This window comes from Dermacentor silvarum, chromosome 11 (assembly GCF_013339745.2).
Source record: "Dermacentor silvarum isolate Dsil-2018 chromosome 11, BIME_Dsil_1.4, whole genome shotgun sequence".
NCBI lineage: Eukaryota > Metazoa > Arthropoda > Arachnida > Ixodida > Ixodidae > Dermacentor > Dermacentor silvarum.
Window position 1 is genome coordinate 51,754,611 of NC_051164.1, and position 17,381 is coordinate 51,771,991.

General features: G+C 50.1%; 1 protein-coding gene across 1 annotated transcript; it reads left to right on the top strand.

Annotated features, from left to right (window-relative positions):
* The first annotated feature begins 8,633 nt into the window (after nt 1–8,633).
* LOC119432581 (uncharacterized) lies at nt 8,634–15,956 on the top strand. The gene is made up of 2 exons (XM_037699743.1): nt 8,634–9,023; nt 15,876–15,956. Exons 1-2 carry the CDS (start codon nt 8,634–8,636, stop codon nt 15,954–15,956), a joined length of 471 nt encoding a protein of 156 aa, XP_037555671.1.
* Nucleotides 15,957–17,381: the final 1,425 nt, after the last annotated feature.

Here is a 17,381-nt window from a genome sequence, read left to right on the forward strand (position 1 = left end):
CGTGGGTATCAACTTATACGGACACCTTCCGCTTACACCTACGGGTCACCGCTGGATTGTCACCGCCGTGGACCATCTCATTCATTACACTGAGACGGAAGCTGTTCCTTCTGGTGCGGCCTCTGAAGTCGCCGAGTTTGTCCTGCACTCCATTATCTTGCGCCATGGTGCGCTTCGTGTTCTTCTAAGTGACCGTGACTAGAACTGACTAAAAATGACTAACTGGAAACGAAAGAAATGACTAAAAGACATTTCTTTCCCATGTTCTTGCTGAAGTCCTGCAGGCCTCAAACACCATCCGTAAGACCACCTCAGCGTATCATCCCCAAACCAATGGTCTTACCGAGCGTTTCCATCTGACATGATCTCCATGTATGTTAAACCCGACCGCACAAACAGGGACACTATACTTCCGTTCGTCACGTTTGCTTATAATACTGCCGTTCAACGCACAACAAATTACAGTCCGTTTTTTCCTCGTGTACGGCCGTGCACCGTCATTTGTTTTGAACACCACCTTCCTCTCTACGCCTTCTGTTCCATCCGCATTTCTACCGGAGGAGTTCGCCGCCCGAGTCACCCACTGCCGCGCAATTGCGCGCGCCAACCCCACGACCATTCAGGATAAGAGGAAAGTCCGTTGTGATGCGACCCGTCGTGTAATTTCGTTCCGCCCAGGCGACGAAGTGCTCCTGTGGACACCTGTTCGAGTGCCGGGGCTCTGTGAAAAATTTCTTCACAGGTATCGCCGCCCATATACCGTGCTTGAAAGAACATCAGCCGTGAACTATCGCGTCGATCCTGTTACCACGGGTACTGACCGCCGTTGCCGCAGCACTGAAATCGTTCACGTCTCTCGCCTGAAGCCGTATCTTCGGCGTTCGTACCGTTTCTGACTCGCTGCCTTGCCGACCGCTTTCGTGAGAGGGGGGGGGGGGGGGTGGGTTAGTGTGAGCGCTAACTCTGCTGTTCAGCATCGTCTTCATCTGTATATATTCAACCTCGTAATCAGCATTATCATCATTTGTCGGGTTGGTGCTCGTTGGCTGGCTCACGCTGTGTTGAAATACAAGAGCTCTGCGAATTCGTCCCGGGTGTCGTCTCACACACAATATATATATATATATATATATATATATATATATTATTAGACAGGAAGAGCTTTCAAGGAAGGGTGGTCGGAGCCCCTCAGTCCAGGACCCCACTGTCGCCTGCCTGACCTGGCTAATTAAGGACTTTTGTCCTGCCAAGTCGGAATGGGTGAGCTGTGCCTCCCACTGCTCCATTGGGTTATTGTAATTTGGCCTTAGAGGGTGCTTAGTGCACTCTCAGGTTACATGTATTATGATTTGGGAAGTTTACCACAAAAAACACACGGGACGAAGAAAGGACAACAGGAACCGGTACTGACAACTGTTAATTTAACGAAGCGAACGCCGAGCTTATATAGATCAGACACGCGTGTACACCTGAAACGCAACGAGAAAATAAATGAAAGCACAGAGCAATCTTCAACAGTCATGCGACACAAATGCTCAGATAAACGCTGATAGACCACTGAGACACCAAGCACGTGTGTATCATGTGGCAAGAAACAAAAGTTCTTTCCAAGTAACAGAAACTGACGGTGAACTAACACAGTCACCATCGTTAAAGCGTCGCATGGCCACTGCCTCTACAATCTCTCTCTCCCTCTGGACATTTTTTCTGTAAAGGCACCGATAATCTCGGTGTTTGATAACGTAGGAAAGCAGCCCATGCTGCTACGGCAATGAAAAGCCAAGTTCCACCCTCCAGGGCCGGTATTTTGTAGCGATGCCTTTCCGATGCTAATGCCTTTCCGATGCTAATGCCTTTTCGTGCTTTTTGCGCTTGGTCAGTGGTGAGAGCGACGGTCCGCTCACGTTATCAACGGGATCAACGGGCCGTGAGCGGTGGATGATAAGACTGGTATAGAATAAGGCATAAGGCATCGCTACAATATACCGGCCCAGCAACTCCCAGGGAACGCTCATGCTCAAGCAGGCGAATGTTAATGCACTTACCGGTTTTTCCAATATAATATCTGCCGCACTTAAGTGGAATATTGTATATGACACGTGTCGTGCGCGGGAAAAGTGGATTTGTATGCTTCACTTCACCGGCGGCCGAGGCTGTGGTTCCCCTTGCCACCCTGCTGCACAGCTTCGAAAGTTTACAAGGTGCTCAAAGAACATCAACCCCATATTTACCAACAATCTTTTGTATGTTATGAAGAAACATTATGTATGTAGGGAATTACTGCAAAATTCTTTCTACTAGCCCGTTGATTAGAAATTGCTGGTTCTTTGTCCTTTTTGCGACGCTGAACAAGCAGTGATTCGGCAACTAAAAGCAAAAGAGAGCTCTGAACCAGTGCGCTCGTGTTGAATGGGTGTTAGCTACTGGTGGCAGCTGTCAATGCAGTCCTGCTCTCCATGACCAGTATTCTCCACTGCTGTAGCATTGCCAGAGTGGCTGAGAGGTCTAATCCTGAACTGCCAATCTGTTTGTCGTAAGTTGGAATGCTCACGGCGCAATGAGAGTTTTTCTTTCTTTTGATTTTCTCGAAAAACATTTTGGGGGTTTTCGGCGCTGGTACCGCCGCACATCGAAACGATCAAGGAAGTCAGCCGATAACACCTAATGCTGCAAAAATGTAAAAAGAAGAAGAAAAACAGGAATGACCTTCTCATCCTCGGCGTTCACATGTATCTATGTATGTACTATATTGGTCACACTTAGCAGTAACATGGGAGCGCACGGCCATGCTCAGCGAAGTGCCATTGAAACGAGCGTGGTTGCCATGGAAGCAAGCCTGCGCTGGGACGTCTGGAGGCATGGCTTCGCGTCATCTGCTACATTGTTTGGACGCCAAAACCTGCGTTGCGGTGAACAAAAATCTGCCGAATTCCATTGGGCCAACGTAGCTCACTGCAACCGCTCTTCACAACGATATCAACATTGTCAGGCGTATATCAAACTAATGCATCTGCTTGGTCGTTTTCAAGGACACCACAACGACTTGGCAACCATTGAAAGACGACCCCATGTCCGTTCTCAACCGCCAAAAGGGAAATTTTCGTTAGGTCCGCGACATGTGGTTCGGGGGATCCACAGTGTAATGCAGAGAGGAAATTCTTACAGGGGTTGCCTTGCAATCGCAGAAGACAAAACATTTCGGGGGGGGGGGGGGGGGCGCATTCTGATTGATGAATTGAAGCGCTGCACGCAGAATTGCAAGTTGCGCAGCCGTCGTCGATGTAAAATGCGATCTCTTGAATTTTATCGCAAGATTATGACGATGCGAACACCTCAGCTGCTGAACAAGTGAGTATGAACTATGACCACTCCATCGGTGTAAACATGTAAGCGGTTCCTCCAGAATTGGTACAGCAGCAACAGCGCTGCTTTCTACGGTACAGCCTGCCCGTGCTGTGCAACACCCGTAAAATCAAGGTTCGCATACTGTACGGCATAGAAGCCCAAGTTCTGCGGACATGCGATGGGCCTCTCTATATGTGCTTCCCCAGCAGTCGCTGTCACCATAGTGCGTGATCACCCAATAGTTACCTACGTTACGGTCGATGCTCTAAGATGTTAACATTCGTCAACTGGCAAGGAGACATCTTCAGAAACTTGGTCGCTTGCCAGCAACTAGGCCCCATATGAAATTTAACCATCTTTTTACTGCTTCATGATGTTTGGCAGCGCGAACTTAGACAAAGGACGGCAAAAGAGGCGACAAACGGAGACAAGCTCTGACTTCCGACTGATTTTAATTTCCGAAAAAAAATCTTACATATTTACGGGGTTCGTACGCACCATTTTAGAGTGACGCTGGCTCATGTGAATGACAAAACACAAACGCCCGACGCAAGTCACTGTGAAGGAGACGGCGCATATGTTCTCGAACATCTTGACTGCTCACTGCTCATTGTTACCTACGAATTACCTCCCCGAATAAAGGCCTTTGTCGCCTTTATGATGCCTACATTAACCTCAAGTATGACTTGCCATTCCAGGCATCAGGAAGAAGGGGCAAATGTCTTAAGTACCATTAAGTGACCGTGTACTCAGTGTTTGGAAAAAACGGGAATGTATGCGCCTCCGCGCTCTTGGAGGCAGTAAGAAATCCCAGGAAGATGATGTGCTGAAATAAACTTTGGCACACGTAACACAGTTTAATTTTTTTTTTCGGTGACCGTTCTCATACGCTAACTACGATTACCATGTTATCGCTCGGCGTAAGACATACCTAGGCGTATCGGAAGTTTCCCGGATATTGTAGCCCATTCTAGATCGAAAGAACCTTGTCTAATCAGATTGCGTGTGCAAAGCCAACAGCGGCGTGCCCTCTGGAACGTACGGGAGTACGAGCTATTACGTTTGAACGTGCGATGAGTCATTGTTGAATAGTCCGGGCAGTGACCCGTAGATGAGATTTTGACGAATGACGTCGGGGCTCGCCTCTACCTTTGTGCTTTGTGTGTGTTGCTTGTTTCGCTGGGCATGAGTTCGCCCAATAAGGAACAACATTCGTTACTCACCGTTGTTGCGCTGTCTGGCAATTCACCGTCAATGCAACGTGACACTATTACATAATGATAATGTCTTTGTCTTTAAGAAGCACCTCCTTTCACTAACGCCCGTCAATCCAGAATCCATCGAGAGTTAACGCGCTCGGAAAAGCGCTCGTCGTCGACAGGCCGATTCTAGCGTGTGGACTTCCGAAGCCCAGGCGAAACGCCAGCGAAGAGCCATGGACCCCGATTTGAGGGAGCGCGATGTGAGGCCAAACGGCATCGAAGAGCCACCGACCCCGAGTTGCAGGAGCGCGATGTTGAGGCCAAACGTCAGCGTTGTCTAGCCCTCCAGGAACATGACAATGGTGGTGCACACCTCGGCAACGCTAGCGCTAACTTCCTCGGTGTGACGGCCAGGTTGCAACGCGAGTTTCTCAACCGGGACTTCGGAGCTGGCTGCAGTGCGTGTGACCGGTTGTGGTTCGAGCACGACGGGTTACTCGTCAGTGCAACTCGTTCGGAGGAACACCGAAGAAACCCACGTCAAGCTTCGCTTACCCCCATCTCCTCGACAAGCGAGCGGCTACAATTTTTCTTTGTATTTCGCCCCGGTCGAAATGCGGCCGCCGCTATGGGGATTGTGTCCGCGACCTCGTGCTTAGCAGCGCAGTGCTTTGGCCACTAAGACATCACCGTGGATCGGTCTTTCTTCATTTGTTGACATTGACATTTGATTGCCGACAACTTTGCTAATAAAAGAAGTATGGAAACCTATTTTCGTTCATGGCTACTAGTGAGATGCAACTTTAATGTCGGGTACCTTTACCACACTTGAATAAATATATCGTAGAGCCCCTTTCAACGAGATGTGAGTAAGAGGGGGGTAGGGGTGCGCGTGAACACCAATCTCTTTTACGAAGTGGCTACCGCCAAGAGAAACCATTCTTCCCTGTCTCTCTAAAATTATGGGAGGCCACTCCTTCACAACAGGAACAGTCCAATTGGGACGTGGTAGAGCACTGCACGGGCCGATGTTTTCAGCCCGGGCCCCGCCCGGGCCCGTTTTTACGTTGGGCTGCCCGCCCGAGCCCGATCAAAACTTTTATGGCGATACCCGGGCCCGGCCCGGGCCGGGAAATATTCTACGTTACCCGCCCGGCCCGGCCCGCCACCTCTTTACCTTAGGCCCGAGCCCGGACCGAACCCGGCCCGAGACCAAAAAATACATGTTTTTCAGAGTTGAGACGCCCGAGAATAACTCGCTGCACGTTACATGCACACCACCAGAAAGCCCGAGCCCGGCCCGGGCCCGCGTCAAAAAACCCGAGCCCGGCCCGGGCCCGGGTCAAAAAGCACACGCCGTGCCCGAGCCCGGCCCGAGCCCGTGAAAAAACTGCTCTACCCGGCCCGGCCCGGGCTTTCGGGTAAGCCCGAGCCCGTGCAGTGCTCTAGGACGTGGGGGCACCGAAGCTTGAGTTCCTGCGTTAGAGGGAGATGCTGACGTCAGCCTGTGACTGCACCTCTCCCTTAAGAATAATAGCCCACACGGGGGCGCGTGAGTGTTGACTTTTCTCCTCACGCGGTTGCCTGCAACGAATTCCTTTTCCCGGGAAGGGACAAGTCCCCAGAGAAGAGAGAATGTATAGAATTTGCTTCCGACACCCGCAGCCCATTCCTTCTAGAAAGAAAAAAAAAGCGAGGGGGGTGGTCAGTACATACCAGAGTTCAGACTTTCCTCCTGGCACCTATTGCTCCCCCAGAAAAAACCCACTTTCCCGCACAGAGTGCCCCCATTCCCTAAGAGAAAAGTCAGCATAGAAGCTACAGAGTACCGACCTTGCTTCTTCGGGCTAAGCAAGGACGGGAGCCGAGCGGCCGCGCCAAGCGCGCCGCGCCCTTTCCCCAAAATGGGAGAAGAGTCACCGCACTGGAGCTAGAGTATCGACTTTCCTTCTCAGGCACGGGGATCTCGAGGGAAGAAAGAAGAAGGGAGGCTCCTCTACGTCACGGGGCCACGCCGAGCGGCCAGCCAGCGACGCGAAGCGACAGCGACCAGCGCGCCCTCTGTCGGCGTTCCCTAAACTCCCGCGACCTCCTGTGCAGTGAGGCGTCGCGCGCGACAAGCTGCTGCTGCCGCGTTCCTAGCCGCAGCGCGCCGCAGTGCCTTGGCCGTCGTCCCGTAGGAGGATGTGGAGTGTGCGCTGAGCTGACGCTGTCTGTTGCTGAGGCTGCGGCACGCGGTTTCAACGAGGTTCGCGCGCTGGGCTTCCCGACAGGGGCGATTTGTTACCGGAAACTCGGTGCGCACTTTACGCTTAGGCGAAGGAAACTTTTGGGGTGGTATGAACTTTGCGAACACTTTTAACGAGATCGGGAAGCCTACTGTGCTCAACCCACGAAAGTTACTTCCGGGAATAAATGAGCTGCTATTTAGGCGCTAAACGAAGATCCAGGATAACAAGAGCTGCAATAGCGTATAATGAGGCTATATTGTGTCTTTTAAAAAGAATAGAAACACCTAATATATTTGAAAGCCGCTACTTGAAGTGAACGAATGTATTTTAAAATTTTTATGCGCTCCTTCTTCCCAATCAATTCCAGTAAATTCCGGTGTGCATGTGTTAGGTCTAACACTCTGGAACCAGGGTTCTACTGACCAAAAATTCTACGCACACGTTTTAATTTGTGAAACGTAAACAAGAGCAGGCGAATACTGTGTCATTTAAGACGAACGTACAAAACGATTTGAGGTGTCTACAGCACATAGTTTAGTGATAGCCAGCGCTGTTGCGCTTTGATTGTTCCCTCATTTCTTTAGACCAAGTTCCAACCTGTGCGCTAATTACAGCGATGCGGGTAGTGAAATTGAGTGAACGAAACAGAACAGAGAACACGGCGATGTCACTGCGGACAAAGCGCCGCGTCCCGCATCATCTGTCGCCCGCATCGAGCGCGTATCTTTGAGTTTCGTTTTTTTTTTTTAATGTGTCATGTCGTGGAACATTGTTGCTTCTCGCGGAGAGCATCACTAGACCTCCGTAGGCAATCTCGGGAGGTCGCCACCGTGATCAATAATCGGCCACAACAGGCGGAGAAGGCGCCAGGGAAGGGTGGGAAAGAAAGCAAACGCTGAGCTCGAAACGCTCAGTTTTCGTCCGCGTCGAGAAAGCCAACTCCGATGAGCTCCAAGTCGTCCGAGGAACGGCACCCCAGGGTTCGCGGAAAGTATGCGGAAATTTCACTCGTGGCGCCGCCTCACGGCGGCCAGTGCCAATAGCACAAACGTCAATGCAGGCGACACTTTCTAGGCTTCGTTTCAACTCAGGTCAGAAAGTAAAGGCTACGCCGATCGTTCAAATCTTTACAAAATTACTCAACGTAGTGACTTGCATCATTTCCTTTGTGCGTCCAACTCTGTTGACGACGCGGTTGAGAGATTATGCAGCAAACGAAACCCCGTTCCATTTCATTGAAACATGTTTCCTCCGAAACCCGCTAGGAGCCGCGCAGGGCGCTTTTCGGTTTTCGGTGCGCCGAGCTCGACGCGGGCCCTGGGTTTTCACGTCGTTCAACATGTCCGGAGCGTTCGGCGCTCCGAGCGCTGCTCTCGGAGCGACGTGAGACCTCTGGCCGTGGCATCGTCGGGTGTGCGTGCTCCTCCAGGATCTCCGACGCTGGCGGCACACTCCGGGGTGGGCGAGTGAAAGGCCCCAGTGAGAGAGGAGGAGAGGACCTGTGCGGCGTGTGGCGGCCCGTACGGTCGCAACGGCGGCGGCGGCGGCGGTTTGCTGCTGCTGGCTGCGCCGTGGTGCTGCCGTGTGTCCCGTGCCGGTTTTGCGCGCTTGCGGTCGTCGCCGTGGTTGGTGAGGCGCCGCCTCCGTCGAACGGCCATGCATCACCGGCGGCGGCGCGGCTCTGACCCCGGACGACAGGGAATGGCGTCCGCCGCAGTCGTCGTCGCCTCTCTGCTGCCCCGAGAGCTGAAGCCGCTGCGGCCGCAGCGGCGGCCGCAGCGTCGGTCCGGCGCCCGGTAGCGCCCGACCCCGGCGGGAGCCGCGAGGGAGCGGGGGCCCTGGCGCCTTCGACGTCATGGCGCGACCCACCGCGCTGCTGCTCCCTATGGTCCTGCTGGCTCCGCTGCTGCTGGTGCGTTGCTCGGAGCCGCAGGCGCCGGCACTGCTGGCCGCGCTGCCCGCGCGCTCGGCTCCGGCGCTGGCCCGGGCGCTGCGGCGCGCGCTGGCGCGCTCGGGCCAGGGCCCCGGCGACTCGCCGGGCCCCTGGCTCGCGGTCACGCTGGCCGCGGACGCCGACACGCGCGCGGCGCTCGCCGCCCTGTGCGCCGCCCTCGAGAACCACCGGCCCCTGCTCGTGGTCTCGATGGCTCCGCCGCCGTCGGCGTTCGCAGCGGCGTTGGCCGCGGGATACGCCAAGCTGCCCGTGCTCGCCTACACCGGAGGATACCTGGACAGGGCGGCCCAGGTGAGTGGCGTGTCATTTCTACCCCGTGACTCGAACGGTTTTTGGCTGGCTGGGCTGCTGGCTCACTGCTGTCCGTCCAACGCAGCGGGTACCCGAGAAATGTGCCAGGATCCGGGTCCTTGTCTTGCGCCTTCGGTGTTTTTACCCAGCCTTCGGAACATAATGGCATGATACTTTCGCGCTATTTTGTCCACAATCGACAAACTTCTACAGACAACGTGTCACACTATGCGGATATTGCTGAATACGTGGTTTCGGTCGACAGCAATGGAGTCTGACGTGGAGTAACATTCGTGACGCGTAGAATGTCATGTGGTCTTGCGTAAACGCTGGAGTTCCCGGAATCCTGCGGTTCAATACCACTAGTATCCTTCGAACGGCCTCTTTGATTTGTTTCGGTTTGTGGTGTTGTTAATGAATGTGACGCAGTGGCACAGGGACGACATTTCGAAGCTTGTGTATACTGAACGCAGTAACGTAATATTATGCCTTATAACGTATCATCAGCGGCTGGCTATGGCCGTATTGAGTTTAGAATTTCCTACGAAGAATTTCTACGAATTTCCTACTAAAGCTGTGTTTCAATAGCGCTGCCGAGTTCCGCATCGCAGTTAGCCCCTCCCCCCTTCCTCCTTTAATAATTAACTAAACTTCTTTGCATACCGCCAATTTCCCGCGGGTGTTATTTAGAGAAGTGTGAAAAAAATGTACTACGGCGCGTCAGCCTGACGTTATTTGCAGAGACACCAAAAAATTTTCACGCCCTAATTCTGAGCAAGGCGCTTGCGAGCACTGCTGCGAGTGACTTTCGTTTTATGGCGCCAATTTGCAATGGCATCTCGCACACGCAACCATTTTTTTGCGTGATTTTTGTCCGCAGAAGCACGCACCGTGGATGAGGCCACTTTTGTGTCCGGTGTAATGCGTGTAATGATAAACATGGCCACACATAGCGAGCTCCTATTCCATGAATTTTCAAGTGTACTCTCACAAAAGCTGGTACGTTTATTCGTAAAAACATTTTACGCTTCCCTACCTGCTATTCTTTCTCATCTATTCCATGCTTCCCTTATGGGTCGAGTTCGTGCACATGGTCAGGGACCGGAGATCGGTGGTGATAGCAGAAAGATTAACGACGGCAAATTTTATCGCGGTTAACCACGTCAGGTGTATGAGTGAAACGTTGCAAGCTATGACAATTTTACGAGCCATATCGCGGGCTCAGGCCAAATGGTGCACGAACGCGGGCACATTGCCAAATAACGACCCACATAAGGATAGCCGTAAATTGCTCTCGTCGCCTTGACGACCTGGGTCATAAACTGTCCTAAACCAAACGCACGTTACTGCTAACACGTTTGTTCCAGCGATTATGGTAACCGGCGTGATCAGCCTTATTAGCTTTTCCGTCGCACTCTTCTGCCTCGTTGGCGTTCGTAGTTCGTTTGTAGCCATCAGCGATGAAGTGAGCTTATGCAGATTTGTCATACTTGTGAAATAGCATTTCTGTAATTTTTTGTTTGTTTGTTTACTAGGAAGCGTGCATATTGTAAATGTTGCGGCTGCCCGAATCTAAATAGCACTGCGAAAAGAATGAAATGACGACTTTACCGTCTCAACGCCGCCATATGAGAGGCACCATAGTGGGAAGCTCTAGAGCAATTTTGAAAAGTGTAGGGCCGATTTTTGCATTGACGGGCCACCCTTCTGATTTCACCAGATTGCCGAAGGCAGGAATGTCGTTTGTGCGTGCTGGTCGAGGAAGTGGGCAAAAAGCGTCGGCTGAGGGATGGGTGGCTCGTCTCCTCACTCCATTGTATTGCAAGAATTGCATCTCCTTATATCTGTCCTAATAAACTTTCATAAAACAAATAATTCAGAAATGACACTCTCTGCAGTAAGTTTTTTTAGCGTTTTTTTTTTTCTTTTTGATAGCATAATCAAAATTTTCGATGCATCCAGGTGAGGGCCCAGCCAGATGAACAGTTGACGATGGACGCTGTCCTACCTGAGACAGGACATGGGCGCTGGTGCCTGTCGTGGTTAAATGTTGTCCCGCGTGTGTTTACAGCGTGGTATCACGCATGAAGTGTTTCCCAACCTTCTGGCCCTATCGTGACCATGGGGCAAGACCAATGGCTAGAGTGCTAGTGGGTAGGAGCCAGCGAGTAATGCGGTAATTGGCATTGAAGAATGCGGTCATCGGTAAGGGTAAATGAGTTCGTTTTCACTCAGCAAGACAGCAGCAGCCGGCTCCCACAAAGTGCGGGTAAGACTCAAGGAATGCTAGGCTTTAAAAGAAAGAGAGAAATACAAAATGGCAGCATGTTGTCATACCACACGCCTTTCTTTGTTTCTTTATTTTCGCGCTTTAGAGTCGATCTTGCGGCAAGTCTCGCGTCGTTTTGTATGTCCCCATGGCATCTCTCCGCGTTGAAGTTTTTTCCTGCGAAACCTTTCTCGCCATATTCGTAGGCAAGAGGAAATAAACGCTGTCTGACGAAACAGGAAAGCAAACTGTTGTGCCGTGGCGCACGACGTCGAAATTACTATTTCGTGTTCGTCGCCTTCCGTCGGTTTGTGTCCCGATTCTGTAGGAGGAGAAGCCAGCCATGCTCCAATGTGAGTATTGTTTCCGATCAGCACTGGGGAAACTTGGCGGCTCGGCGAGGTGACCCCAAATGTGACCTGCCGAGCTAGTGTGTGCCAAGAGTAACCAATCAGTTGTTCGACAAATCTGCCGCCACGATGGCGCCAAGTTATAAAAACAGCAGGTGCGGAAAACGCTTTTCTGCTACCTAAGCCACCCTTTGGCCACGTTTCATTAGCGGTTTTTTTATACGTAGCGTACTACAGGATACTTACACTCAGTGGTATTTTCTGAAACCAGGAAAAGATGGTTCACTACTTTTATTACTCCATCGTCATCATAATGGTCAACCCTATTTCATGCACACTGATAGACAAACCTGTGCCAATGAGCTCCAATCAAAGCTTGTAGGCTCAATGGTTCCATGCTGTGTTTGTTCGCAAAGCAATCATGTGACCATGAATTCTAATAAATATGATTCATCATCAGCAGCCTCTTTTTATGTCCACTGCAGGACGAAGGCCTCTCCCTGCGATCTCCAATTACCCCTGACTTGCGCTAGCTGATCCCAATTTCCACCTGAAAACTTCCTAATTTCAGTAAAACATGATTTCCTAAAAACATAACTCTGCATTTAATAATGTATCAGTTGGTAGTGCACATTTCTGTGTGCGGTCTTATTCACTGGCTCGTTATTTTGCGCCACTTATGACAATTACGTTTAATAAACCTTGTCGATTTCACTCCACACATTGACATTTCCTAATCTCAACACAGGATCCACTTCCCTGCCACCTTTTACGATGGCTTCCTTCTGTGATCAACCATTCTGTTAGCTCTAACAGACCACCGGTAACCTGCTAGCTCTATACACCACATGACTCGCCGTACTAGAACACTCCTTCTTAATCTCAACCGGACTATCAGCCACACTCATCTGCTTTATAATTGAAGAGTCAAGCCCCTATCCTCCTGTTTCTTTGTGTTACAATAACTATTTTCCGTGGTGTGGCTCGATGCACGGCATATTGCGCAATCAAGACTGCAGAAATGAATCAAAGTTGCACTGTTGTGTTTCTTTAGCAGTTTACTATTTAAAACATAAGAAACAATCGCGCAAAAGAACAAGGACGAGATATAAAACACGAACGAGCTCATCCTAACATAAGTGATTTATTGTGAAAAAAAAGAGCACCCATAATTTATACCTTGGCACAAGCAGGTGAAAAAGCTTAAAGATTATTGTTTAACAATAATCCCTGTTTTAACAATAAAGCGCTACTGCTAGTTTGCGCTCGTTCGTGTTTTCGATCTCGTCCCTGTTACCATGCGCCATTCTTTCTTGACTATGGAATACCAACACGCCCAACATTCAGTACTTCTAAATACTGTTTAAAACACGCGAACATAGAAGAAATAAAAAGTGATGCGCATGCGACATAATAGACTGCCGGATGTTCCCTTCAGGGTTCCAACATTTGCTGCAGTCGTTTACCAGATGACGGAAACTGTGAGCGACGGACGTCCGTAGCTGGCTGGGTAATCATTCTTCGATTGTATCCGGAAACTCATAATTAGTGGCCTGGCGTCTCCCGAGAAGTTCCCTTGAGCGTCTCCAAGACCATGGCAGTGGTAGAATAACAGGTCAGGGGCAGTTGAAAAGGTCGGTCGAACGCTTGTCGTAAAAACGTTACAGCAATGTCGTGGAACAGGGTGCAGTACACGTTGGCACAGGGCATCTATCATAAAGCGAACCGACGGAACAGATCTTTTAGCTGACGAGACTATCACTAGACTATGTTATCTAATCGGCGAGTAATTCTCTCTTCTTGTGGGCGCCACCAAAGCCGCCTTCCAGACACAATCGTTTCGCGCAAGCCCTGATTAGTCCAATGAAACTCGCTCCTTTTTCCAAACGTGTGCCGTACGGTGGCTTTGCCTCAACATGTCTATATCTACGGCGGTGCACCCTTTACAGGGGCACAGTGAATTGTTAATTTTCGACTATATTGGCGCTTAGTAGGCCTCTACCGTTAACTTTACCTATTCTGCGACCAATGCTTTCTTCTTGTGGGCACCGTCGAGGCCACCTTCCAGACACCATTCCTTCGCTGGAGCTCTGCTTAGTCCAAGCGAACGCGCTTTACTTCGCGAAAAACTTGCTGCCCTAGAGCTTTGCCTCAACGTCTCTGTATCTACAGCGGTGCACCCTTTACAGGGGTATAATGGAACGGGGTTAATGTTCGATAAAATTGGTGCTTAGTAAGCCCGTACTGTTAATTCTACCTACTATGAGACTAATTATTGTTTCTTACATATTTGAAACCTACATTTTGATACCTTTTGAGACTCGCTACGACGCTCTGGAAGGGTAGAGGTTGGTTTTCCATAATGTTAAGTGGTGTAGTGATAAGCAGGTCAGACGGACACCGAAAAAGAAGAGTATGAACGGTCGTCCTCGTCTTCTCTGTGTCCCTCTGCTAAGCTTCGCGTTGCACCACTTAACGCTCTGGGGGCACGAAAGGGCCGTTTTTTTTTTTTGTAAGGTGGTACAACATACCCAGATCGGTATAACCTGAATGTTATGTGGGTAAACTTGTTCTAAATGACTAGTATACACCCCGAAAGCAAACTTGGCAGAGCCTCAGGACGGGTAATTAGAGTTGTCTTGTGCGCCGCATTTAAACAGCACCTAAGCAGACAACGCGGTCACCTGGTGGTTGTCACTATAACGTAAGTCCCAGCACGCCGTCCCCGAGATGTTTCAGCGCGTCCCAAGCAGCCGCGGGCTTCACCTCATCACGGAGGCCATGCTGAGGAGCCTTGCGTTCTAGGTCATGCGTCACTTCCTGCGAGCGGTAATGGCGGCGTTTATTTCTTTATCTTTTTTGTGTGTGTTACAGTTTCGGTATCAGAAACGGCTATATTTGCGAGCTTTTTCCGACGCTTCCGCCCGTACTTCAAGCGTCAAATTTTGTTTTGCACTGAAGCGGCTCTATGTCTACACTATCTATAACTAGGCTTTTTTTTTTACGCGATCCAAACATTTTATTGCAGTTTAGCCTCCCGAAACTGCCCGTCTGTTACGAGGGGCACCGCAGTGGAGATCCTGGGATTAGGTTGACCACCTGGGCTTCAACGTATGACCAAAGCACAGTGCGCGACGAGCGTTAGTGCGTTCCACTGCCGTCAGAATGCGGGCCGGTGCATCCGGGAATCAAACCAGTGACATCGTGCTCAGCAGCCGAATGCCATCATCATTGAGGCGCCGTCGCTTGTTGCACTGAATTTCGAATTGTGTAGGCGTTCCTTGTTGTTATCATTGATTACGAGTTGAGCTTATGCGTACTGTTGGGAAGTGCAATATGTCAGTGCAAGGTCATACCGAAGGTCGTCGCCGGAATCCCATCATCCCCGTTACAAGCTCTCCGAGCACTAGATAGCACACGGCCTGTTCACTCCGATCGATGACGTCATGCTACCTGGCGCGACTGCCATAGAATCTAATGAGGATGCTCCCGAGTAAGCAGCGGTGATTTTGACGTCACCGCTTTGGTCACGCCAGCCTTGGCAATGGAAATTTTGGGTCAGTGGCATGACATCATAGATCGGAGTGAACAGACCCTGTGCCATCTAGGTGGTGTTGGCACAACCCCCTTCGCATCGGTCCCCTTCGCACGACGTCTTGAGTCGACGTCGGTCGCCCGGAGTCGCAATTGGGTGCGCGACCTTCTGAAGTCGGCAGTGTGAATGAGCGAATGGTTCAACAGCGCCAGCGGTTCAATTCAGAGGATCCACTTTTTTACATGTTTTTTTTTGTATGAGATAATATCAACCAAAGGGCAAAAATAATAGGGGAACATATGGGCCTGATTCTTTTTTTTTCTTGTTAGCTACAGTTGTGTGAAGACTAGGAAACAGGAAGAGGATGTGTAGAGAGAATACGGACAATGAAAATGAAGATGGACGAAACGACAACTTGCTGCAGGTGGGGGCCGTAAGCACACTTTCCGCATTACGCGCGCGGGAGCTTTACCAATTACGCCACAGCGGTGGCCATCTTCCCGGACGCACTCTCTCGGGTATTGGTGTATGCGCACAAGATTAGCCCCTGGGAGTGCTGGCCAGCGCCTCCTCGCGGCCATGGGAATTGCGGTGTACAGTGAAAATGAGAAAGAACGCGAAGGAGAAGTCGTAACGAGTTTGCGGATGAGAGCCTCAGTGCCACCTTTAACTGCTTTTTCCCGCTTGGCTACGCACAGAGCCACCGCAGCAGCAAGGATATCGTAAAAAAGGACATTGCAACGGTCCCTGGAAGCAACTCGTTTGACAAGCCAAGTTGAGGAACAGCGGTTGCCTTTAAATACAGAAAAGAGGAAAGTATTTTTGAGGTGTACTAGAAACGTGATATTCTAGAAAAGCTAAAAAAGACACCGTTACCGTTGGAAGAAACATCGTGAGGCAGAAAAAAAAAGAAAGAAAAGGCTCAACAATGAAAGCCTGCTAATTTCGCCGCCTGGCAGTTGCCGCACAAATTCGCAGTGACGTCCCAACTTTTGAGGGCGCCGGCTCGATCATAGTTACCTGTTTATCGGTAAAGATGGATTACAATATATTCTGAAAGAACGAAAAGACTGAGCGAAATATGTTTTGAGAAGTTTGCCTGGGTGGCAGCCAGTGGCCGAAATACTCCAAAGAATTCTTTCAAAGAATCATTTGAATCTCGTGAAATCACGCCAACGTACCGGCAACGAGCTTTCGGCGGGAAATTAAAAAAAAGGCATGGAGCTTTGATTTTTTATTTTCTCTTCTAGCAGGCAACCTGTGACCGCAAAATTAAAGAAAACGTACTTCTGAAAGAATATTTTGTCTGTCTGAACTGTTGTTTGTCACTTGGTACCGCATAAAACCACCATACCGTTAAAGAAACCGTAAGGAAAAGTCATTGAGACGGCCAATCGAAGCAAAGCAGTTGCACAAGCCAAGCGCTGGAACATCTGCTTGTTAAGGGTGGCACCTAGGTTTTGATTGGGAATACCTGCACGAGTTCTTTTTTTTTCATGTTCAGTCTTTCCTGACGGTAGCCCTGTGCTGTTCTAGGTTCTGGAAACAACAACGTCATATAAAATGTGTACAGCATAGCGATCTCCTATCATTACGTGGCAGCAATCGGAAACCTCGCAAGAAAAAAAAAGAAAGAAAAAATGTCCGCAACTAAAAATAGGCGTCACATCCGGCGTCCTCCGTTAGGTGCGGCAAAAGCTGACAAGGACGCTGCAGTATCAGCGTCTTCCGTCTCCGCTCGCACCGACGCTAATGGAATCAATAGATCGACTGCGCCCCCCCCCCCCCCCCCCACGTGTTAGCCAACGTGCACGCGCAGCCATCGCATTTCTCGCATGGCTGCTTTCTTGCTCACGTGATTCAATTTCGCTTCGCGCTCGTTTCCGCTTGAGCTCGAATTTCCTTCCCGAACGAACGCGCCTGGCTTCGCATCAATTTTCCAACGGAATTGGGCTACACACCGTTGCTGCAATTCTTTTTTTTGATCGGAGTGCATGCCTTTCAGTATAGAAAAGTTGTAAGGCCATATAGTACGCCTCATTAGATCAGCATGCTCTACAATAATTAATAATGTTTAATAAAACTGATGTTTGTCTAACGTCCGTGTCTTTTTGTTCCGCAATAATACTTGAGTAATGATAATGTTTATTTGTAATAATGCTTCTAACGTACGTGTCTCTTCTGTGTGTGTGTGTGTTCTTTTA

What these genes read in the sequence shown, in the direction of transcription:
- LOC119432581 (XM_037699743.1), top strand. Translation starts at nt 8,634, where the DNA reads ATGGCGCGACCCACCGCGCTGCTGCTCCCTATGGTCCTGCTGGCTCCG. An exon ending in ACCTGGACAGGGCGGCCCAG is followed by an intron (nt 9,024 to 15,875) that starts GTGAGTGGCGTG and finishes GGCTACGCACAG; the next exon opens with AGCCACCGCAGCAGCAAGGA.